This window comes from Tympanuchus pallidicinctus, unplaced genomic scaffold (genome assembly GCF_026119805.1).
Source record: "Tympanuchus pallidicinctus isolate F22 unplaced genomic scaffold, pur_lepc_1.0 scaffold3, whole genome shotgun sequence".
In the NCBI taxonomy this organism is placed as follows: Eukaryota; Metazoa; Chordata; class Aves; order Galliformes; family Phasianidae; genus Tympanuchus; species Tympanuchus pallidicinctus.
The window spans coordinates 4,954,379-4,979,069 of NW_026294747.1; the positions used below are offsets into that span (position 1 = coordinate 4,954,379).

The following is a 24,691-nucleotide window of genomic DNA, read 5'->3' on the forward strand; positions in this document are numbered from 1 at the left end:
TTATCACTCACGCGGGTTTTCTACAGAAAACAGGACAAAAACAGTGCAACAGGCTGCCCTGTATGCAGTGGAAAAGAAACAAATGGACTTCATCCAAGCCAGAGCAGAACTGGAAACAGACACCACCAGTCCCACTGGCAAAGCAATGAATGATTCAGAAGAGAGCGAGCAAAAGAAAAACTAACGAGGAAAACACTGTGTGTTCTGTTGAAATGTCTTGAGTGCTGAGAAGCATGAGATGAGGAAGAGATGTGATCGTGATGGTGAGCAGGGGGAAACTGAAACAAGAAACAGAAGGCATGAGGTTGGAGTCTGTGCAATCAGAAGTGCCTGAGGAGCGGTGAAGGACTGAGCCAAAAGACAGAAGTGGCAGGTAATACCGTGGAGTTTGAAGCTGCATGTGAGGAGTTGATGACATCGGGAGCAGGTTTTGAGTGCTAAGGGCATCACTCCAGAGAGTCTGCCATTGTGGTTCTGAAGGTGTGGTGAGGCTATGGAGGTCGGATGGACCCTCCTCCAGGGGAGGTTGTGTGAAGCAGCGGGGACCAAACTAGAGGCTGGGGGTCAGAAGAGTGATGGGTGTGTTAATGAAAATGTGATGTTTGGCAGTGTGCCCTTGGAGAATGACAAGCTGTGCAGAGGGAAGTTGTGAAATGAGCAGCAGGCGTTATAGAAGGTGACTGACAATTTCTCAACCTGTGTTCCCCAGAGCAGTAGTAAGGCGTTTGCTGCACGGACTGAAAGTGCAGTATTTTGAGGATTCAAATGGGAAATGAAGCACTGGTGCATAAGGCTAAGTATGATTTTGGACAGACAGTTCTTGCTTTCATAGTTTGTCAGACTCGATGGAGAAAGGAGAATTGGTAAAAAAAATCATTTCCAAAGCCATGACAGTGACAGGTTCCGTGCAGAGGGAAAGGGGAAGAAGTTCATATCTAAGTAACCACAAACAACTAAGAAGATGTTTCCCCAAGAGAATGATTGGCTGGTTCTCAGCACATTGAACAGACACGGCTTTTTAGGCAGTGTTTAAATAGCCCAGTGCTGCAGTGCAGACATGAGCGGTAACACAAGTGTTGTATCTGGACCACACGGCATAGAATTCAGGTTGTAATTTTCCCTGGCACCAGGGAATTTTCCCACACCAGGTGGCTGCTGCAAACCAGTCACCGAAGTTCCAAAGAATCCACAAAAAGGTGAGAAATTCCTAAATTTCTCCTTTGCCCTTGTCTAATTTTGTCTTTGCCCTTGCGCTCTGTCTGATGCTTTTTATCATGCTTCTGGAGAAGTGGTAATGAGAAGGGAGGGGAAAAAATGGCAGAGAGGAAATCAAACGTTTCCCCTCTCCTGCTGGTTAGAAACTGACTGTAGGTGTGTGATTGTCTTCGTTATTTTCACAATGGGAAAAGCCTCATTCTGGGAATACCTTTCCATGAATAAGTGCTATCATATTGCTATAAATGCATCTCTGTAAAAGAAGAGGCTCTATTCAAAGACATTAGCAGCTTTCATCTTAGATGATCACTTAAGATTAGCAGAGAAAACACAAGTGCATAACTTTGTGTTCTTGGTCTTTGCGGTATCTTTCCTGACTGACATCTGCCACAAGACCTGCATGCTGCTCAGCACGTAAACCACAGGCAGGATGCCTAATCCCAAGAAAGAAAAAGATCACCTAGACTCTGCTAGCTGTTGTTTGATTCAGGCTTCCATTAACAAATTACACAGAATAGAATAGAGATGTGAGAACTGTAAGTGACTTTTTGGATGTTCTTTCCCCCAGTCAAAGAAGGATGTCTTAATTTCCATAACAGCAGAGTGCAAAATTACTGATGTTTTTTCATCTGGAGATAGAGAGGAAATCCACGATGTTAGGAGGCCACGTCTTTCCATTTGCATGCTATGGATGATCGGGGAGGGGGCAGCTTTGGTAGTGCTGCTGGTCAGGCAGTTTGTGCCCTCTCCAGGTAAGGAAAGCAGATTTCTTTCTCAGGGGTGTTCCACACGGGGCTGACAGACCTGCTGCAAAACGCACTGTGCTAAAACAGAGGTTCTGTGCTTTAGATTGTGCTTTTTGTTTTCCACAATCCCTTTCAGTACATACTTAAACTCTTTCTTCAGAGACCATGGATCTCTAAAGTCCTCCCACTGGAAGCACAGGATGTCATACACATAGATGAGGATGGCAATATCCAGCGTCCTGCAGAAGAATACTGTGCAGTGCCTGCTTCCCTGCTTCCAGAAAGTACTAAAGGTTTCAAATCCTGCAAGCTGTGGCAAAGATCAGCCTCCTTTGGCTGTCTTGTGCACACACTGAGCCCCTCATTGAAGGTGGCACTCTGCGTTTGCTGTCAGCAAAGATAGGCAGCTGACTGCATGACTCCCCAAGACACCTATCTTGAGACTACATACATGACTCCTGGAGGTGTTTATCAACCTCGATTAATTCAAATGGAAAATTTCGGGGTTGTTTTAAATGAGATATTTGTATTTCTAATAGAGAATGCTAGGTGTAATGGCCCCAGCAGAAATCCCAACCAAGCATTGCTGGTGTTTGTGCCTGCTACAGAATAATGCAGCGAGATTGCGTCCTCTACCCAGGCCATCAGCTGGGTGAAGAATCCTTCTGCAGCATGCATTTATCTCACCTCTGTTCTCCACACAGTACTGAAGGCAATGTGTCTGGAGTGGTAAGATGAAACGAAAATGATTTTGTTCATCAATCACACTTTGCCTGTGTAGGTAGTGTGCAAGGTGGCATTTTACAAAGAGGGAAGAGGCCGTTTGTGACAGTCCAATGATTCACTTTTTCCCGAACCTCGCCACTTTGACTTGTTCCTCTCTTGCTGCTGTCTTTCAATGCACTTCTCTACCTTCCTGTGTCTGATTTAAGAGCTGGTGGAGATAAAGAAAAAAAGCAGCAATATTTGGGTTGGGGGTTGGTTGGTTTGGTTTGTCGGTTTTGGTGCTTTTGGTGTTTTGCAAGATTTTCATTCAGATCCCAGTATCATGGGGGAAGGAGTAGGGTGAAAAGCCCCAAGGAATGGGGTGAAATAAATTGTTAAGCCATAATCTCAATTTGAGCTGGCACAGAAAACCAACGACCTCCTGGGATGCATCAAAATCAGCATGCCCTGCAGGGGGAGGGATTCTCCCTCTCTGACCTCTCTGACAGCGCTGCCAGGGCACTGTGTTCAGCACTGGGCCCTCAGCTGGACCAAGGTCTTGGGCCAAGTCCAGAGGAGGGCCACGAGGATGCTCAGAGTGCTGGAGCACCTATCCTATGGAGACAGGCTGAGGAAGAGCAAGGCTTGTTCAACCTGAAGAGAAGACTCCGGGGAGACCTTGCTGCTGTCTTCCAGTACTTCTTATAAGTAGCTTATAAGCAGGAGAAGGACTGACTTTTCACATGGGCAGATAGTGATAGGACAAAGGGGAATTGCTCTAAACTAAAAGATAGGAAATTTATGTTAGATGTGAGAAATCCTTAGCACAGAGGGTGGTGAGGCCCTGGCACAGAATGCACAGAGAGACTGTGGATGCCCCATCCCTGGAGGTGCCCAAGGCCAGGCTAGATGGTGCCCTGCACAGCCTAAGCTGGTGGAGTGCAGCCAGCCCATGGGCAGGGGTTGTGGCTGGGGGGGCTTTGAGGTCCCTTCCAACCCAACCATTCTGTGGTTCTGTGATTCTACGAATTCCTGTGAGTGTCACAGTGTCCTGTGAGGGTCAGGTGCTTTGTCCCATGTGTGGTTCTTACCATTTCTCTAAGAAAATTAAAGGCTGACTCTGTCAGGCCGAACTGCTGATTGTTGATACCCACAGCCCAAGGGGTCAACCCTGTTACAATGAACTACACCTTGTTAAAATCAGAATCAGTCATCTACAATATAGTAGTCTCTACCATGTTTTTTGTGCATTATGCATAGGGCAAACCTCAATGAGCTGTAACACTGCTTAAAGTTGTATGTAGACTGCCTGCAACTTTTACACACTTCTGACAAAACTTATCTCACCTAATCCTACCAGCATGATGCTAAGACACGTGTGCCATATTTGTGAACACTGGGTTCTTCTTTTACTCAGGCAACAAAAAGAGGTACTTTTCAGGCACGATTAACCTGAGATGCTCCTGCTCTTTTTAAAAAAGCATGTTTTCCACTGTAAAAAGGCCTCAGAAGTGAATTAAAACAAAGGAGTGACAAACGTGGTTTAAATTTTCCTACGTGCTGTATAGAATTTGGCCTGAAATACAACATTTTGAGAAGTAAAACTCTGCCCTCTCTCCCTCTGCCATCTAGCTCTGGCTACAGAGAACTGGGATGAATCCAGAAACACCATCGGGTTATCATGAGGGAAACTCACCAGTTACCACCTCTTTCCTCTCTGCCCGCAGGTGTGTGCAAATTCACCCAACATGAGTACTTCGACTCCACCATTCTTCCTCCCAGACACAGACAACCAGGTCCAAGGAGCTAATCACAGCAGCGCTGCAGGAAAGCCAGAGCCATCATATGCCGTTCTCAAGTTCATGGAGAGCTTCTGCCTCATCAGTGCCACCTGTGGGATGGTGGGAAATGGCGTGGTTCTATGGTACCTTGGCTTCTGCATCCGCAGAAACCACTTCACTGTCTACATCCTAAACCTGGCTGCTGCTGACTTTGGCTATCTCCTCTGCATCGCCATCGAGAGCATCCAGTATCTGATGCAGTTCAACGTAGGAGTGCAGTTTGGGATATTCCTCTTCCTGGATCTTTTCATGTACGGGACCGGCTTGTATCTCCTGACAGCCATCAGCATCGAAAGGTGCCTCTCCGTCCTCTGCCCAATCTGGTGCCGAAGCCACCGCCCAAAGCACTTGTCTGCCATCATCTCCGGCTCGCTCTGGGGCCTTTCTCTGCTACTGAACACGGCTGGCTATATTCTGTGCTCCATCCGCCCCTCCGGCAGCTGCTGGATGCTGCTCATTGCCATTGGCGTCTTGGATTTCCTGGTCTGCACACCCCTCATGGTGTTCTTCAGCCTGACCCTCTTCCTCAGAGTCAAGTGCAGCTCCCAGAACTTCCGAACAGGACGGCTCTTCACCGTCATCATGCTCACCGTGCTCTTCTTCCTCATTTTTGCCGTGCCTCTCAGCGTCCTCATCCTCTTTGACTTCTTGGGCTACAAATTCCTCTATTCCCCCGAGATCGGCTTTGTGCTGTCCTGTGTGAACAGCACTCTCAACCCTGTCATTTACTTCCTTGTGGGGAGCTACAGGGACCGGAGGATCAAGTTCACCCTCAGGCTGGCGTTCCAAAGGGCCTTTGAAGATTCGGCAGATGACAAAGAGGAACGGGATACCCGAGACACAATAACTATGTCCTCCTAACACCCTTCTGTGCCCACTCAGCAGCAGTGCTCTGGAGATGAGAGGTGATTGCTCACAGGGCTGAAGAACTCTGAGGTACTGCTGGAGGTCCGTCCCACCCAACCTTAGCAGTCTCCATTCTGAACACCTGCCCTCTCACCAGTTACTTGAGGCTCTGCCCACATTAGGACTGCATTTCTTCTCAGCAGCTATTAAATGATAAGGCGAAATGCCTTGGTGGCTGCGTTTCATCACAGGAATCCTGCTCAGTTTACCACTCAATATTAAGTTCTGTTTCTCAGAGCATTAATATTCAGTCGCTTTTTTTTACACAAATCTCTGAAGATGAGGGCGGATCTATGATCTTCCTGTTGAAATCAGAAAAGAGATTCCCAGAAGAGAGTCCAACTCCATTAATTTTAACTATTTGCACATCAGCAACATATGCAATCTTTGTGACTTGTACGGTGAATGATTCTTTGCTTTCTAATGTGAGCATTTCAAATAGTGAAATGCTTCATGTTCTGGAAATCTCTGTTAATTAGTTAATAGTTATTAGTTAATAGGAGCGTTTCACACTGTGGGTGTAATGTAGTAGAAAAGAGCTCCATCCCCTTCCAATTTGCCTTGCAACTCCATGCACTGTGTTGCATGCACTGTTTTCTTGCATTTCAAGTAAATACAGAGTCAGAGTTGTGTATCATTTTAGCTTTCTCCAACACAGCACAAAAGTACCTGCATTTAACTGCAGCAAGAATTTGTTATTTCTTCCCTTCCCAGACAATAAGAACATGGCATCCAACACGTCTTGACCTACTGGAAGAAATAAGTTCAAAGAAAAGAAAAAAAATAATAAAACAGAAAATGGAAGATAAGTACATATCAGAAATTTGCAAGAAATTCTTTTCAGCCCCAATGACTGGACACATAAGATGTGATTGTTTGAAATGTTAGACTATTACTCCACACAAGATTTGCTCTTTTAACCTAACTCAATAGAATAAGATAATACAAGACATTTTCTATGAGAAAGCTTGCTGATTTCCTCTTCGTACTCTCATCTGCAATTAGTTTCTTGAGGGAAGCTGCATTCTTGTACTGTCTATTCCCTTTTCTCTGTTCATTTGCCTTTTTTTTAAATACTGAAAAAATACCACTTAAAAATAGTGGTCACCCCAGCATCTGTGGTTGCTTTTTACTTCCTCTTCACAGTTTTTGAAAGCCGAAAAATTGAGTCTCGTTTCTATTATTCTTTAATTTTTAATGAGATTTTTCTGCATCATACACATAGTTGATTCAGACTAGGCCTATGTCATCAGTTGTTTTTAGTGAGATTTTCTTTGCTTCTGGCTTCTACTGATGGGGGGAAGAGACCGTCCATTTATCTGAAAGCATGTTAAAATGTATTCTTTTTAATATCTGTAATGATTTTATCACTGGGAGAGAAGAGGCTCAGCTCATTTCCTTTATTATTAAAAATGTTTCAAGGCTTTTTTTTTTTTTTTTTAATGGAAAACAAGCTCTATTAAAAGCTAAATGTTTGTCTTCTCAGAAGAAGCCATCAACTGATGAAAATCTATGGAACGTACGCTGTGAAAAACTTTCCATCCTGGTTGTCCCTACATGTACCCATCATGAAGACAAGCGCCGTGCAGAGCAAACACACCTTCTGGCTTTTCCCTTGGATGTTTAAAAGGTGACACTTGTATGTAGATGACAACTGCAGGCACCCATGTGTGATGTGAGACAGGCATTCTCAGAGGTGGCATCTGCAGATATTTGCAGTGCTTTCTTGTGGTCCAGAAGTCAGCAATGAAATGGACATCCTTGGCAGGATTTTCCACCCTGAACTAGCACAGTGGAAAGCATAACAGTGCCACAGGAAGGAAGGGGAAGCAGGCAGGGAGAAGGCTGTGTTGTGCTGTTGGAAGGAGGAGAGTCAGAATCAGCTAACTGGGAGTGGGAGGAGAGGCAATACCTCTAGACAGTTTTCTTTTGCACTGTTTAGGGGTTTCGTAAGCTCACAGCGAAGTGATGTCTCACAACCCACAGAGCAACTTGGGATCAGATGAAAAGGAGAGCAGGGGAGGTAAAACAGTGCAAACAGGCTTGCTGGTGAGAACGTTTCAAAAACCCCACCTCAGGCCCTACAAGTTGTATGCTTTAAAAGCTTAACATGGTCACTCAGCCCTACCCAGACTGGAGACAGCATTTCAAAGTGTCTGCAGGCAAGAAGTCATGTATAAAAGAATTGTCAGCTTGACATCAAACTCTGCTTGATTTTAACTAATAGAGATGACAAAGTCAAGTAATGACATCACAAAATGTGGGTCAGATCTGCTCAAAGGCGATCACTGAATGTGAAAGAGGAGGAAGACCATTGCTTCCTCGTAGTATGGCACCTGGAGGGTGACCTGTCCCTCTGGGGCCAACACCTATCCATCCCACAACTTGCACAGACACGTTGTTAGAACTCTCTCTTCCTCACCCCATCGGGATGAGCCATTGGTTCTTGTGGGGTGCAGTGAAATTACTGGGTCAAATCCTGAGCCAGTGGTTGAGCACCAGGTGAAAAGGCCTGGCTAAGCCAGGGAGCTCAGGTGCAAACAGTGCACCTGAGTGACTGGAGGACTGAAAGCCTGGATCCACCCCTCCTCACCTTCATTTAAGGGCTGGCAGTGGAGAGAGTAGCATCTCTCTGCATAGAGATTGTATTTCTCTTGAGCTATCACTGGTTGTTGGAAGGGGTGAGCCAATCTTCCTTCTTTATTACCTGTTATTGCTCTGTGGTGCCTGTGTCTCATTTGAAGGCACTGTCATCACCTTCTTTTGCTGTACATGGTGTCAGTGACAGTATGTGGGGTGGGACGCTGCACAGGAAGTGCATTTTGGAGGAAAAGTTGGGAAAATGTATACTTTCTCTTAGATAATCTAATCCCTGTCAAATCTGATTTCAGAAGAAAGACAAAATGAAACAAATTCCATTCCTCTGAGAATTTCTTCTATCTCTTCTTAGCTGCTTGTTTATACATCCCTAGCTTAAGAGCATTTGGCCCTAGTACAAGTGCATAGAAAGCCTTCCAAAGATTCAAGATGTATACCAGCACAGCACTAGTGATGGAATTTCTGGGAGGTGATTTGCTCCCCACCTGATCTAAGAGCAACCAGAGCAGAAACGTGGCTTTGCCTCATGACATAGAAGAACCCCTTTCTCAGTTGCTTCTGACTTCACCCCATCCTATTCCACGCAATAAACACATTCCTTCCTGTCAGAACCTGCTCTGCTGTGCTGGTACTAAAGAACACACATTGAAACCTGAAGATAGAAACATCTTCACCTTCCCAAAAATCCAATGGGATAAATTAGAAACTAAGTGAAAGACAGCCTGAAGCAAATTACAGATGCCAGATTCTTTGAGAGCTCAATTCAGCTGCACAGGTAAGCACTTGAGAGCTAAGTTGACCAATTCCTCACCATCTACATGGCACCATCTACATCACTGGTGCTCTGTCTCCCTGTTGTACCATTTTCTGTCTCCTCTCATAGGCATACATGCACGCACAGTCACTGTGCAGCCACGCCTGCCCATCTCCTATAATTCTAAGTAGCAACATTCCACTTACTTTTCTTTCTTTTCTGTTAGGTTGTCTTATTCTTTTTCCTCTGCACTTATTCCACACTTGGCTGATTCCCATCTCTCCAAATTCTTGCATGATTTTGTCCTCTCCTCAGCATCTTACGTCATGCTGGCTGTTAAGTATATGCCCCTCAAAAGCCAGCTGTCCAAGGCCCTGAAGCCTGGGAATGACCAACATGCCAAGCTTCTTCATGCCCTCTTCTTAGATGAGTCTGCTGCCTTCCTGGGGGTCAGGTGAGGAATATCACCAGGAGACTACCTAGCCTGGTAAAACCAGCAGACCACGTCCCCTTACTGCTTTTCCATATAGGGAGAGATGTGGATCAAGGGCTATCAAAAGGGACTTCGTGGCCTTGGAATGACAGCTGAAGGAGTTTAATGCGTAGATCATCCATTCTTCTCTGCCTCCTGTGTTGGGTAAGGAAATGGAAACCAATTAAAGGACCTTATCTTTAAATTCCTGGCTTCATGGCTGGTGCCATCATAAGAACTCTGGTATTCTTGATAACCAAATGGCCTATGTGGCACCAGGAATGCTCAACATTGCACAACATGTGGGAGAGGAAATAATGTGTAAATGACTGTCAAAGGCAGCACTAAGGATAAGGCAAATCATAATGAGAAGACACAAAGGGAAGAATGAAAACAAGAGATGAAGACCGAGCCAGGTGAATAATTTTTTTATATTAGATACAGGAAAAACCTTCAAGTCACTGTGGGGTGAAAAATGTCAGAAAAGTGAATTTTCTTCTATAGCAGCTGATTCCAGCTATGTTAGTCTAGTATTTAATAGCTGTTCTAGATCTCTGGAGTGAATAATACAAGGTCCAGAGATACTTTCTCTTTATACCTAGATTCGATTAGGCAGATATAGATGCTCCCAGAGAACCACAAACACTTATTTATTGACCAAAGGGAACAAGAATTTATTATACTGGGATGAGGGGAAGGGCTGAAAATGGGGCTTTACCTATTAGAGATTCTTGTCTCACCAAATCTTATTCATCTGAACCATGGGGACAATTCACTGGGGTTTTTTTCTCCTTTCACATGCTCTGTTTCTCCCTCTCTTCTTCCTCATCTCTCTCTCTCCTTCTCTCTCCCTCCCTTCCATCCCCTAAATTGTTACCCCATGTCTTCTTCTCTACCCCGCTTCTCTACCCTTGTTTCCCACTCTGATCCATTGATTTGCCCATTTGTGCAATCCTTTTCGAAGAACCCTTCCTTGCTTGAACAGCAGAGATGTCCTGCGATCCCCCAGGGATTACATGCCATACTCTCCCTCAGCGGATTGTCGCAAAGACCATGAAACTCACTTGCTGACCACAAGGAATCAGAGTTTATTCACAGGACCAGGGCAAGAAGAGTCATTCCCTTGGGGAATACAGCCCATACACGGCACAGCCTGGCTGGGCAGCACTGGCAGCACCTTGCCACACACCCTCCCATCAAGCTCCAGCTGTGTCACCCCAGCAGCCCACAGACTGCCAGTGAGGCTCTGCATCTCCAGGCCTCCTCACCAGCAGTGTTTCACACCATGGTCTCAGCCACTCAGTCCTCAGGTGCAGGGCTCCCCTCCTCACTGGTCGCTTTCTCTTCAAACACTCTGCACAGGGCAGCGGTCACTGAGCACGGGGAGCAACGCTGCCAGCAGCGGCACACCAGGAAGTAAATGACAGGATTGATGCTGCTGTTCAGCATCGCCAGCAGCAGAGAGATGCCTCTGGGAAACAATTGCAGTCTATCTGCAAGGTTCCACACTGAAAGGAATAATGAAAACGAAGAAAAAGATCACGTTGATCAGGACAGCAATATGGTTTCCCTGGGTGCCATCTCCAAAAATTGCACTGGAGTTTGATGAACAGGGACAGGTTGGAAATCAACATCATCAATGAAAAAGCCACACATATTGCAACAGATACAGCTCCAAACGTTTTCATGTGTTCTTCACCAAAGTTAAAGCTAAGATACATGAAGGAAACCAAAGACCCAGTGAAAGACCACAGCAGCCCACTCACGATGCCTGCCAAGTGCTTTGGCTGACGGCATCGATACCAAATGGGGGAGAGGACAGAGACACACCGCTCCACACTGATGGCAGTAAGGAGACCCAGGCTGCCGAGATCAAAGTGGCATAAAAATCCAACTGCGATATAAATTTTCATGTAGGAAAAAAATGTCGAAAAAGAGAGAACAGATGGTTAAGCTCAAAGCTAACAACACGAGCAGAGCAAAGAGGAGGAGCAGAGAGAAGTCAGCAGTGGCCAGGTTTAGAGTGTAAACAGTGGATTCTTCTTCACATGAAAGAACAGGAGTCGCATGACTATCGTGTTATCCACAAGTCCACAGAAAGAAATCTCCATTCAGACACCTAAATTGACCTTATATTCATAATTCAGCGTGAAGCATTCTGACGTGGTGTTTTCACAAGAGTCTGTGTACCCAGAAATGGTGTAGTTCAGCACAAAGCCTGCTGACGTGGTCTCTGCCGTGGTGAAGCTCCTGCTCTGGGGCATGCCTCATCCCTCTCCCGCCACCTCCTATGGAAGATGAGAAAGGGGAGGCAAGTGAGGGGCATCGGAGCTCCCAACACTTGCCATCCCTGCCCACGTTCCTTCATCAGCCCCAGGCCAGGCTGGGCAGGACCCCAACCCCCGCCGTGCCCTTGGACAGCCTCCAACTCCATCCCTGGCCAGGCAGCATCTCCCACCTGCCCGAGCCCAGCCTCCAACTCACTGCTCATCACAGGGCCAGGTCTGCCATGCGATAAGAGCTGCCAGAACACCCCACTTTACTTCATCCTGCAGAGCAGACCTGTGCCGAGAGGCTGTGTCAGGAAGCTCACCCACCTCACAAACTTGTCACACTGCTGTCACCCCCTTCCTTTTCCTCTTCCCATCCACAGCTTTGCCTTGCCACGTGGGGATTGCTGGTTGTTGGTGTGTGCACCCACTGGTGGAAGACTTTCTCCTGCTTTCTTGGGGGCAGAGTTCTGGCATACTTTCTGGTGTGTACTGCAGTTAGATATAGTCACAAAACAACAGAAGAAAAGTCCTGCTGAGCCAAGGGCAAGCAGAGTCTTCTGCTTGGAGGTTAAGGAAGAGGAGCATAGTGCCAAGGACAGACAATGCAGGCTGGGCTGTCCGAGCAGAGAGTGAGAGGTCTGTGAAAGACACATCCCAGCCCAGGAAGATCTAGGGCTGGATTTGCAGATCAATGTGTTACATGCCAGAACAGTGGACTATGCTGAACATCACAGCACATTAACTTGTCCAATTTGAGGCCCTCTGATTCCCCCTTCCATGGTCCTGAAGGCAGCAGCTGGCCTTTATCCTGACCCCTTCCATTCACCCCGACTACAGGGCCATGAGCTTCAGGTAGTGTTAGGTCAGAGTACCCAGGCTTTGGCTGAGCTGTGAAAGAGCTGTACCTGCCTCAACCCCCACCTCCACCTCCATTCACTGTCTTGCTCTAGCCTTGTTTCAAGTCTACCTGTGGTCTCAGGACCGGCTCTCCTCGGAGAGACTCTGGACCAGGTTCCTTACTATGTGTTCAGTATGTGAAATCAGAAGATCTCCTTGGAGGATCTCATTACTGGGGATGACAAACAGGCAATAACTCTCAAAAAAAGGATTCAGAAGATGGAAAACGCATGAGAGAGAATGTAAGCCATGAGGACGACAATGCGAAAGGATGAGACTGTGAGAGAGGAGCCATTTAAATGAATAAAAGCACAGTTGCAGCACGCTGTACCCAACAAAACATAATCTCATGCATGTTAAGAGCGCAATTAGATGCATGGGCAAAGCCCCGGTGCTGTTATATATTTGAACACTAGTGATTTCTCAAAGCAAGCTGAGACAAGAGCCGGCCTCTGCCTGCTTGGCTGCTGCTGAGAAGGTTCTGCTGGCATCCCAGGTGCAGGGTGTGGGTGTGATGGAGCCTGGGGGCCAGGAAAAGGGCTGGCATGGCTGGGAGTGGTTCCACACCTGTGGAACGATGAGTAGAAGGAGCATTATGGCCACAGGATGCTAGAGACTTCTGAGGGCTTTCTGCTATTTTGCCCCTGCTGTTAATGGTTCCTTGCTCAGCTTACTTTCACTGTTCCACCTTCCTCTTGCCAGGCCTCATCCCCACCATCCCCTTGGCGAAACAGGCTGTAAAGCTACAGCAAAGTAGCAGATGAGAGAGCTGGGGAATTCTTCCATCACCACACCACCATCACAGCAGAACACTGAATGCCACAGGAAGATGAAGGTGGAGGACATAATGGGATTGCTGGAGGTGCCCAAGGCTAGGCTGGACGGGGCCCTGGGCAGCCTGAGCTGGTGGGGGGGCAACCAGTGCATGGCAGGAGTTGGGGTTGGGGGGCAGCTTGTCGCAGTTTTCTCTGTTGACAACCAGGTTTCATAAGAAGCAACCTAAATCATTATCTGATTTGAAATGAACTTCTACCAGAACTCTGGCTGTCTGCTTTCTTTAAGGCATCTTTAACAGCCTTTGTTTTATAGCAGTAAAGTAATGTTCTTTTAGTACACCTTATAATTCCCATGGTTTTGTTCCTAAAGTAAGGCAAAGGGAATACACAAGTAACTCAGCCACGATTTCAGTGCCACATTAAAGGATCCCATGGAGAAGTCACTTTAGCAGCCTTCATGCCCCAGGCTGGGCAGAGTTGTGTCCCTCTTAGGCATTAGGAAGGGTGCTGCTGGATGCCATTCCCAGAGGATGGAGATATGGGAATGGCATAGGGGAAGGATATGTCAGAGGGAAGAGATATGTCAGCATTCCTGCTGTGACACAGTGCCTGCTTCTCCTCCCCTGCCTCTGTCATTACAAATAAACCTCCATCAACTGTAGGCACAGCTCCTTGCCCTGACAGCAAAAGAAGCTATGTACCTTTACCAGAACAGAGAACAAGGTGACAGTGATCGGTCAGAAGTATATATATATACTTATATACATATATGTATATATAAAGATATATATATATATGTAGCTTGTTGCCTAAGGTGCCTACTAGTGGGAAAAAGAACAAATAAAAACAGGAGACATCGTTCAGAAAGTTTTGAATGCAGCTAAACAGGTTTGATTTGCAAATCAAAAATCCTGCTGGCCTTTCCCAGAGTCGTTTTGCATGGATAACATTTTTTAAATCATGATTTCTGTATGAGTTGCTCAAAAAAGCCCTGGTGTTTCCAGATATTTTCAGGCAGTCAGGTGTGGAGATAAGGCATTGTGCTCCAGGAGTGGTTACCTGCCTGGCAGGGTTCCTCGGGGCTGGCAGCAGAGATTGTGTCCCTGTGATGGGAAGAGGGCTCTGCTGCAGAGGGGCACCTGTTTCACTTGGCCTGTCTTTGGATGAGACAAGCCGCGTCCTCAAACACTCATATCTGCATAGCTTGGGGTCTACAGGTCTTACTCACATGCAGAGAGCTTCACAGCTGGTGGCTGCATAAAGAAAGCTTTACTTTGCTCCTGAGCCTCTGCCTGGAGAAGATCCTCTGCCAGGATCTGCTCTGATGGACCAGGCTTCCCCAGGCATGTGCAACGCACCCCAGCCAACCAATGACATTTTACAAACAGCAAATGCTGTGCAAGTATGTCCCATAAGTAATTTAATGTAATTCAGTAGTGTGGAGTAGGTAATGTAAGTATGTTACATTCTTTTCATGCTCTTAGCTGCGAGGAGAGTGTCTTTGCAGGAAAGCAGCTCCAAGGATTTAAAGACATGTTTCTCTTTTCAGCATGTCCACAAAAGCTTTGTCCAAAGAGCTGGAAACATCCCAAAGGAGCCTTCATGCTGCTGGTGTAGAGGTTCTTTTGCCTCACTTGTCTGTTCAAGAGCTGAATGGGAGGTCTCCACACAGTCTTTGCACACACAATGGAGATGCAAGCAGAAGAGTTTTGCCCAGACCCTCATACCCAGCAGTACTCAACCCTTCAGCAGAAGCCCCAAGGCAAAGCACCATGAGGAACTGAGAGCCTCTGTGGCTCTGCTTTAGTAGCCCACAGAGTAGCGCAAGCTCCTTTTGAAACAGACACAGCTCAGCCCTGCTGGATAGGCCAGATTCAAACCAAAAGATTCCAAGCAAAAGGTTCAAATGGATTAAACATCCATTTCCACTGTGCTTTCTTGGGAAGCTTCACCTACGTTTTCTGGCTCCATTACCTCTTCAAAAGCTCTCTGGCAAGCAGCCCTCACGGAGACTGTGAACTTCTTCATACAGCACCCAGCAAGAAAGTAAAGGACAGGTTTAATACTGCTGTTCATACATGCGAATAGGAGAGAGGTGCCAAAAGCAAGAGCCGAAAAATCAAACAGCCTTAGCAACAGCCAGTAAGCGAAGTCAGCAGTGAAGAAGGGGAAGGAGATGACAGCAAGCAAGACCGCAATGCAGAGCTTCCTCGGCGGATATTGCCATGAGCAGCAGAAGAGCTTAGCAAAGAGGGCTAAACCAGAAAGAATTAGGATAAGCACCGACAAGAGGTAGCTGAAGACAAAGGCAATTAGCATCAGTGGGGAGAAATAGAGGGTCACAGTGAGCAAGAGGGCAAGGGCCCAGAGCAGGGCACACAGGAGTGCTGGCAAGCACCAGGAGCTCTGGCAAGGGCAGAGGGGCTGTGGGAGGGCAGACAGGCAGGTCCTGGCACCCAGGGCTGCCGTGAGGTAGACACCAGAGATGAAAGCAAAGGTGATGGCCATGTTCAACACTGTCATCACGTCCTGTGAGGCCAGACTGTGACAAAAGCTCTGTGGGCCATAAAATATTATGAGGGCAATGACAATGGAGAACAGGAAGGTGAAGTCGGCCATGGCCAGGTTGAAGATGTAGATGGTGATGAAGTTCCTGCGGACGCGGGTTCTGAGTAGCCAGAGGATGGCCCCGTTGCCCACCAGCCCACAGAGGCAGATGAGCACTGTGACAGGGACTTTGCTCAAAGCACTGGCTTCACAGTGTGTCCAGTCATAGTCGTCCTCATAGGAGCCAGCTTGCCTCAGCAGCCCGTGGTGCCAAGCTCTGCTGTAAGCTATCGTGCTGGGCTGGCTCCAGCAAGCAGGGCTGGCTCTTCCTGCGGTGGGGAGCGGTATGCTCATTGTGAAACCGTGCTGCTCCAGCTTCCTCTCACACAGCTGGAGGGATGAGAGACAGAGATGTGTTAGAAAATCTGATGACCCCTTGTAGAAGGATTTTCAGCTCGTTGTAACTGTGCCCTACCTTTCACGTGGAGGAGCACAAAGAGAAATGAGAGACAGAAGGGGCGGAAGGGGGTTGAGAGGAGTGGATATGACATTCCTTGCACAGGAGTGCATATGAGGCGAGGAGTGAAAGCAAGGGAGATGCCTTCTTCCTGGCTCTGGATGAGACAGGTCTGAAGGAGGGCAATAACAAGATGATGGGATTGTCCCTGGAGATGTCAAAGAGAGAGGGGGCTTGGGGGTGGATCTGATATGGACTCTCAGGTGTGATAATACCTGTTGCTGGGTTCCTTCAGTAAGTCAACCATGTCTGTATTCCCCTACCACCTTTTACCACCAGATTTGTAGCTCCCAATATCCTTCTCCATTCAGATATGATGCAAATTGATCAACCTATTCAAAACCAACGAAGGGAGACACTGATTAGGCTGAAAAAAGTAACCCAGAGAAGTCTGACCTTTCCTGTCGCAGCCTGGAGATCTTCACAGGAGCAGATGTGCTGCAGACTCAGATCATCTTGCCAGCTGTTACACCCACAATGGGATCTTCACACGAGGTTTCCCCAAACTCTCATTTGGAAACTGGACACAAGCACGTCCTGGAGAGCCTGTGCAGCGCCCATCAGCATTTTTCTTAGGTCCTTCCACAAAGCATATTTGTCACATTCTCAGGGATTCTCGAAAAAAAGGATAAAAAAGAAAACTATTTCATTGTATTTGATGGCATCAGGGTTCTGGTAATAATCGTCATACAGGAAATGACTAATAGATCTCAGAAGCCAGACCTATGGGAGAAGCGGATTGTCTCTCCATCAGGTTCCTCTTTCATTTTACTTTAAAGCAACCCTGTTCCTAAAATGGCCATATCTTTGAACTGGAGGAGCCTGTTCAGGAGGTGATCTTTAGGATCCTGTGCTACAATCTTGGCATTGCTGCAGAACTTTTGTCTGATTCCAAACTAGGTGTGCCACAACTTCACAGTGACATTTGGCACTTCCCAACAGCATTCTGCTGTGTGCACAGGAGCTAACCAAGGCTTCCCAGGACAGCAAAGTTCAGTGAGATGAGCCCTGCTCAGGGTGGCTGCAATGCTTGTGAAATTCAGAGAGTTCCTGCTGCACTGGAGAGCGTGCATGGCTTTCTGCTGACATCTCTCCCTCTCTCCCTCCTGGGTGCTGCCTTTGCCTCCCCAGCTACAGAACTCCCTTGCCAAGTGGATCCTTTCAAGTGCAAGCAGATGATCAGAAGGCAGGCTCCAAGGAAAGGCTGCATAATGCTGTGCACATCCTGCTCACTGCCCTATATACACACGTGTTCTGCCAAAGAGCAGACTGTCAGCCTTTCTGTCTGTCTGTCCTCCGTCCAGCTGACACAGTGCTGATCACAGGCACTTGTTTCTTTGCCTGTTCCCTCTTGCCTCCCTGGATAAACCCTGTGATGGTGTAAAGATTTGGTTGCTGAATGATGCTGCCAGCTCTGGTCAGGCTGAGGGAGATGGGCTTCCTCTGCCAGTGGTGCAGGCAGACACCAAGCCAGATGGAGCTGAAAATGTCCCTTATGTCCCTCTCCGTCCTTTCCTCTGGAATTGTGAGGATGAAGGCATCGGATGCTCTGCTTCTGTAGTTCCTAACCAGCATGTAAAGAGCTGAATTAATGCTGCTGTTGATGGAGGCCAGCAGCAGGCAGATGTCAAATATGAAATCAGTGTAGACAAAGAAGTTGAGGAAGAAGTGTACACTAAGTGGGATGGCAAAGAGTAGGAAGAAGAAAACAGTGAGGAAGATCACAGAATAGAATCATAGAATAACTTGGGTTAGAAGGGACCTCAAAGATCATCTTGTTCTAACTTCCATGATAGGTCAGGGTCACCAAGATGACAGCGTACGGCCTCTCTTAAACGGTTCTTCCATGAACTAAACCTAAGCTTAATGGCAGGATCACTCTGTTCCACCATAAAGGGGCCAAAAAAGCAGAAACTGAGAAAACACAAAGTTGCCAGAACAACTCAGCAGCCTTTGGAGTGACCCAAGTCTCACATGAAGTACACAAGCATGGAGAGCACACAGATGAGGGCCCAGAGCACATTGCACTTGGAGGCAAGGAACACTGACATGCACAAGAGGAAGCAGGCATCCACAACAGCCATATTCAGGGTGTAGGCAGAAAAGGAATTCCTCTGCATGTGAAAGCTGAGAAGCCAAAGGATGGCCCACACAGGCTGAAGAGCAGTGTGATGCTAGCGGTGACATTTGGGGAAAATGGGCTGGAAAGCATCTGATTCCATTGGATCCCATTGTATCCATCCCCACAGTCCCTATAAGTGGTGAGGCCGTGGTGTTAGGATGTGGGTCCCTCCTACTCCTTGCAGTCTCCTCATCTGGGGAAAGGGAAGAGATGAAAGGGAAAGCAGTGACTCCCAGTGCTGTGCTCCTCTGGTTATTCAGTCTGTGGGGTTGTGGGGTCTTCGAAAGCCACCAAAACCTGGGCCTGAGCCCCTGCCCTGGCTGGCCCTGCTGGGACAGGAGTTGGGGCAGGTGACCTAGAGGTGTCTCTAGCCTCAGCTGGAGATTTTGTGATCCTTCTCCTCACTGCTCCACATCCCCAAGGTTCACTGAGGGTCCCCTCCCTATGAACATCCCAAGAGAAGGACCAAGAATGAGGTGCCTGCACCCCTGCAGGGCTGGTGGGAAAGGCTTGGTGGAGTCACTGTCCCTGGAGATATTCAAGAAGTGTGGAAATGTGGCACAGAGGGACATGGTGTAGTGGGTATGGCAGGGATGGGTTGGGGTTGGACCTGGGGATGGCAGTGGTCTTTTCTGGCCATAGTAATTCTATGATTCTATGAGTTGTGGGGATGGGTTAACAATTGGATATGATGACCTTAGAGGTCTTTTCCAGCATTAATGGTTCTATGATTCCATGATTATATGTCTACCCTGTAGGACTCCAGGTTTGCTTTGCTTCCTTGTTTATAGCAACATGTCCCTGCATCAGAAAGCTCCCAGCCCAGCAGTACCATCGGGCACCTTTCCTTGGACAACCCCACCTTCACACCTCTGCTAAAAGGCTGACAGCAAGCCCAGGGAGAAACAAAGAGCAGAAAGCAAAGCTGGAGTCTGATGTTTACCGTCTCTTCCACATCCAGAGCCAGCTGGACAAAACTCCAAATCACAGGAACTTATGAATGAACTGAATTTAATTAATCCAAATTCCTCTTGCTGCAATATCCGGTGCACTCTGGGGGTGGCTTCTGCAGGACCTCCATCACTCACACTCCTCCACCTGCAGCAGCACCTGGTTGAGACCATCTCACTGTGAGAACCTGGGACGAAGCTCTGAAGGATTCCAGCAGAGCCATAGCAAGCAGAGACCCTTTCCCCTCGGGCTGCTTAGGTAGCCCAAGTGAAGTTCAAGGATCTTCATGCAGAGCTCTGCTTTGGCTATGTGAGCAGCTGTGCTGCCAAATCTTGCAGCAGTCTCTGTTACTGTCTCTGAACCTCTCATATCCCTACCCAGATGTTCCTCCCCTGACCACAAGCCCCTCCACCCCGCCCGCTCCCAATTCCCCTCGGCACATTCCCAGCCCCATCTTGGCTGTGGAGGAGCACACAGAGCACAGCGGTGCCAGCAAGAGGCTGGAGGCTTTTCCATGTGCCTGATTCTGGTTTGCTTTATGAGGGCAAAAATGGACATCTGGAGGAAAGCTCCATGTTGGCTGCAAAACCTTACCAATTCCCCTGAGAATTCTCCTTTTCCAAAAGGGAAAAGCTAAATGCCTACAAGATAAAATGCACTTCCTCCAGCCTACAGCAAAACTTCTTGTGCCTCCAGCTGTCTGAAATTAAGCTCCAGAAATCCTGTCCCTTTTTGTTTTCTTTCAAGAAAAGTCTATGCAGAGAATTCCAACAGAGCACAGCGCCAGAGAAGGCATTCTTCTGAGTACCTGTGTCATTAAGGGGCACTATCAATAACCAATGGGATCTGTGAAGTGCTGCTTGGTTGCTGTCAATTGTTAGTGTCTGAATTAGACCAACAACAAACAGTCATTCTTCGTTCCCCTCTGGTGGTGTATTTCTGCAGAGATATTTCCCAACAATCCTCCTGCTCTTCCGAGAAGACCTTCTAAGAAGTGCTCCACCACCCTGCCAGACTCACAGGCATCACCATCACTGCCAGTATCACCAACATTGCCAGCATCACAGCAGTAACAGCCCTATGAGGAATAGTGAAATGTGAAGCAGAAGGAAGGGTCTCATAGCTGTCAGTCACAGTGCAGAAAGAAGTGCCTTGAATCAGAAATTCCTGAGGAGCAATTCACAAATGTCTGTTTTCATGGTTTCTGGCAAAAGCCACTTCCTTTGTGGGAAGACAAAAAGGAAAAAAAAAAAAAAAAAGGCCAAGATAAATAAAAACAAGGAAGCAGAGCTCTGACGCAGTGGTGATTACAAAACGTTTCTTGACACTGTCGGGACTCTGCTGTGGCTGGGGGAGCTGGTGTGCATGGCACAGAGGAGCCAAGGTGAACAGCCAAGGAGAAACCAGAGACATTCAAGGGACTGGGGAACGTTCTTCATTGTACGAGTGGCCTGAGGGGATCTGCTTCAGGATACGGCTCCAAAGGGCGCGTGAGATGCTGAGACTGACACCAGTCTGCCCAAGCATGGATGGAAAGGCAGCCCTACGCAGCAGCTTCATAAAACTTACAGTTAAGTGCAATGTTTTCCCTCGTCCTTTCCCATTCTCCTTTGCTCACTCCCTCTCTGCTCTCTCGGGGACCACAAGAACTTCAGGGCTCTTCCTCTGCATTGCAGCAGCCCCTGGCAGTGCCCTGCCCTCTCTCTTCCCTGTGCCTCCGCTCTTCTCCCCACCCATCTCTCAGGGTCCCACTGTTGCCCCGCTCTGCCCACAGCCGGGACCACCTCATGCCATGGAACCCAGCCACGCCACCCCGTCCCCTGCATTGCCGATGGCTGCTGGAGAGAACACGTGTGAGATGGATGTCTTTGATGCGGCTGTGGATGGGGCCACGCTGCTCATCAGCCTGTGTGGGCTGGTGGGTAACGGGGCCGTCTTCTGGTTGCTCAGCTGCCGCATCCGCAGGAACCCCGTCACCGTCTATGTCCTCAACCTGGCCATGGCCGACTTCACCTTCCTGCTCTTCATGCTCACCTACACCCTCCTCAACCTTCTGAAAGACCTCTCCTGCTCCACGCTGCCCATCTTAGTGAAGCACCTCGTATCACTCCTCCTGCTCTCGCTACTTGCCCACAACATGGGCATGTATCTGCTGGCGGCCATCAGCATCGAGAGGTGTGTGTCTGCCTTCTGCTCTGGCAGGACCCACTGCCACCGTCCCCAGCACCTGTCAGCCATGGTGTGTGCCCTGCTCTGGGTCCTCTCCATCACTGTCATTGCCGTGGTGACATCCCTGTGCCTGTCCCACCAGCAAGAGCAGTGCCGCCTGGCACTCATCGCCATGTACATCCTCAACTTCCTTCTTTCTGCCCCATCCATGGTCATTTCCAACATGATCCTGCTCATTAAAGTGCTGTGCAGCTCCAGGCAGCGCCAGCACAGGAGGCTCTACATTGTTATATTTCTCACAGTCCTCTTCTTCCTCCTCTTTGGAGTCCCCCTCAGTGTCTGGAATTTCATGCAGCATTTCAGCTCAGACCCACTTGGGCATCACCAGGTGGTTTTCCTGCTCGCCTGCATCAACAGCAGCATCAACCCCTTCATCTATGTGTTGGTGGGTAGCGGCAGGAGGCACTGCTCTTTGGCATCCCTCCAGGTTGCCTTCCAGAGGGTCTTTGAGGAGCTGGGTGATGATGGTGTGGGCAGCAACAACTCCATGATGCGCACGCTGAGCTCAGCCCCTTGAAGCCTTTCCACTGCTTTACATTAGGAGAATTCTGGGGGGTGAGGGGGTGGGGTTGGTGTTCCTGGGGAGCACGGTCAATAAATATCTGCATTGTATCCTGGTATATCACTCTCTTGCTGCACCCTCGGGTGCGTGATAGTGCAGCCGCGATGTCCCTGAGGTGCTACTGCCAGCCTCTCTGCTTTTTGGGAAGGACTGACCCACATGCAAGAGGATGAAACACATTCAGTGTTCTAAGCCCCCGTCCCCCAACCCCTGGGCAGCCCTTCCCCAGCCGTGCCTCCTCCTGCTGACAGCAAACACCATGTGCACACCCCAGCCCATTTGTGGTGCCAGCCACCCGCGTGCCTGTCCCCACTCCACTGACCATAGAACCCCAACCCGCCCTCCACCCCCGGCCATGCGGAAGAATGAGAGTCAGTGGCAGAGCAGCAGCTTTATTGGGGGGGCAGACCCGGAGATGCCCGCAGCGGAGTGGAGCCCGGAGACGGCAGATCCTCCGCAAAGAGCTGCGAAGCGGTCGGTACTCCTCGGGACTGCAGCAGCAACTGAAGGGCAGCAGCGTTCTACACTTTCCACGCTGGAGGGCAGCAGAGCCCCGCGCTCCGCATCGGTCGGGGCTGGAGAACGCGGGGACGGAACGGGACCGGAGTGGGAATTGGAAGGGCTGGGGATGAGACTGCGGTGGGAGTGAGGGTGGGGATGGGATGGGAATTAGACCGGGATGGGGAAGGGGATGAGGATGGGATGGGATGGAACATGGATCAGAATGGGACTGAGTAGGACAGGAATTGGGATGGGTACAAGTAGGGCTGCGGGGTGGGATGTGGATGAGGATGGAAATGGGATGAGGATGGGAATGGATGAGGATGGAATGAGATGAGGGTGAAGATAGGGACAGGATGGGGAATGGGGTGGGGAAGGGTGGGATAGCAGGGAAGGAACGGGTATTGGGATGGGGAAGGGAACTGGGAGAGGAGGGAATGGGACAGTACAAGACAGCATGGGGACAAGAATGGGGTGGAGATGGGGATGAAGATGGGGACAGACATGGGGGCAGGTCAAGGACAGGGACTGAGACAGGGATAGGAATGGGATGAGACAGGGATGGGAAGGGGGAACATTTGGGGATGGAATGCAGACAAACAGGAGTGGAATGGGACAGGGATAGGGGTAAAATAATGACCATGCAAAGACACATCCTGATATGCAGCCATGGGAGGGTGACCGCAGGCCTGCCCATGTGAGTGTGGGCATGCAGCTAGGATGGGGGCTGTGGCCAGCACAATCACAGTGGGCTCTCAGGCGGAGATCACAGTGACCCCGGTCTCCTCAAAGACCCTCTGGAAGGCAACCTGGAGGGATGCCAAAGAGCAGTGCCTCCTACTGCCACCCACCAGCAAATAGATGAAGGGGTTGATGCCGCTGTTGATGCAGGCGAGCAGGAAAACCACCTGGTGATGCCCAAGTGGGTCTGAGCTGAAATGCTGCATGAAATTCCACACGCTGAGGGGGACTCCAAAGAGGAGGAAGAAGAGGACTGTGAGAAATATGACAATGTAGAGCCTCCTGTGCTGGCGCTGCTTGGAACTGCACAGCACCTTAATGAGCAGGATCACGTTGGAAATGACCATGGATGGGGCAAAAAGGAGGAAGTTGAGGATGTACATGGCGATGAGTGCCAGGCGGCACTGCTCTTGCTGGTGGGACAGGCACAGGGATGTCACCACGGCAATGACAGTGATGGAGAGGACCCAGAGCAGGGCACACACCACGGCTGACAGGTGCTGGGGACGGTGGCAGCGGTACCAGAGTGGGCACAGGATGGACACGCACCTCTCGATGCTGATGGCCGCCAGCAGATACATGCCCATGTTGTGGGCAAGTAGCGAGAGCAGGAGGAGTGATACGAGGTGCTTCACTAAGATGGGCAGCATGGAGCAGGAGAGGTCTTTCAGAAGGTTGAGGAGGGTGTAGGTGAGCATGAAGAGCAGGAAGGTGAAGTCGGCCATGGCCAGGTTGAGGACATAGACGGTGACGGGGTTCCTGCGGATGCGGCAGCTGAGCAACCAGAAGACGGCCCCGTTACCCACCAGCCCACACAGGCTGATGAGCAGCGTGGCCCCATCCACAGCCGCATCAAAGACATCCATCTCACACGTGTTCTCTCCAGCAGCCATCGGCAATGCAGGGGACGGGGTGGCGTGGCTGGGTTCCATGGCATGAGGTGGTCCCGGCTGTGGGCAGAGCGGGGCAACAGTGGGAAGGGGCAGCAAGCAGGGTGGGAGCACTGCGGAGGGCAGTGGGGAGCGGGGGGAGCTGCAGGCAGTCTGTGGGCACAAGGCAAGGTGTGGGTTTGCCCCATCCCTACCTTTCCAGGCAGCAGCCTGGGGCCGGTCCTGGCAGGGCTTTTTCCTCTCGATGAGGAGATCTTGGGTCTCCGGGTCCCCACAAGGCTCCCTCTGGATGATAGCTGCTCTCTGGGTACCGCTGCAGGACCGAGTCAGCTTGCAAGGAGTGCTGGGCAACCCAGCAACAGCAGCTGCAGCACCAAGCCTCTGCACTCAACAAATTTCTGTTGGTCTTGACAGAAATGTTTTGTCTGGGAGAATACCCCTGAGGACA

General features: G+C 49.1%; 4 protein-coding genes and 1 pseudogene across 4 annotated transcripts; 2 read left to right on the plus strand and 3 right to left on the minus strand.

Moving 5' to 3' along the window:
* The first annotated feature begins 1,806 nt into the window (after window positions 1-1,806).
* Window positions 1,807-14,830, plus strand: LOC128086789 (proto-oncogene Mas-like). The gene is given in 3 exon segments (XM_052695741.1): window positions 1,807-4,379; window positions 4,381-7,043; window positions 14,733-14,830. Coding segments are annotated over 2 exon segments (1,020 nt in total). The 5' UTR covers window positions 1,807-4,347; the 3' UTR covers window positions 5,369-7,043; window positions 14,733-14,830.
* LOC128086792 (proto-oncogene Mas-like) lies at window positions 9,936-12,185 on the minus strand (annotated as a pseudogene).
* On the minus strand, window positions 13,214-19,635 carry LOC128086791 (mas-related G-protein coupled receptor member B4-like). Its single transcript, XM_052695743.1, has 3 exons — window positions 19,557-19,635; window positions 16,644-19,507; window positions 13,214-16,120 (listed from the first exon to the last, which is right to left on the minus strand). Exon 3 carries the CDS (start codon window positions 16,082-16,084, stop codon window positions 15,095-15,097), a length of 990 nt encoding a protein of 329 aa, XP_052551703.1. The 5' UTR covers window positions 16,085-16,120; window positions 16,644-19,507; window positions 19,557-19,635; the 3' UTR covers window positions 13,214-15,094.
* A 1,030-nt stretch (window positions 19,636-20,665) lies between these two features.
* On the plus strand, window positions 20,666-22,589 carry LOC128086786 (mas-related G-protein coupled receptor member H-like). Its single transcript, XM_052695736.1, has 2 exons — window positions 20,666-20,890; window positions 21,095-22,589. Exons 1-2 carry the CDS (start codon window positions 20,816-20,818, stop codon window positions 22,064-22,066), a joined length of 1,047 nt encoding a protein of 348 aa, XP_052551696.1. The 5' UTR covers window positions 20,666-20,815; the 3' UTR covers window positions 22,067-22,589.
* A 574-nt stretch (window positions 22,590-23,163) lies between these two features.
* LOC128086793 (proto-oncogene Mas-like) lies at window positions 23,164-24,323 on the minus strand. The gene has a single exon (XM_052695745.1). The coding sequence runs from the start codon at window positions 24,283-24,285 to the stop codon at window positions 23,368-23,370; it is 918 nt and encodes a 305-aa protein (XP_052551705.1). The 5' UTR covers window positions 24,286-24,323; the 3' UTR covers window positions 23,164-23,367.
* Between the last annotated feature and the right edge of the window lie 368 nt (window positions 24,324-24,691).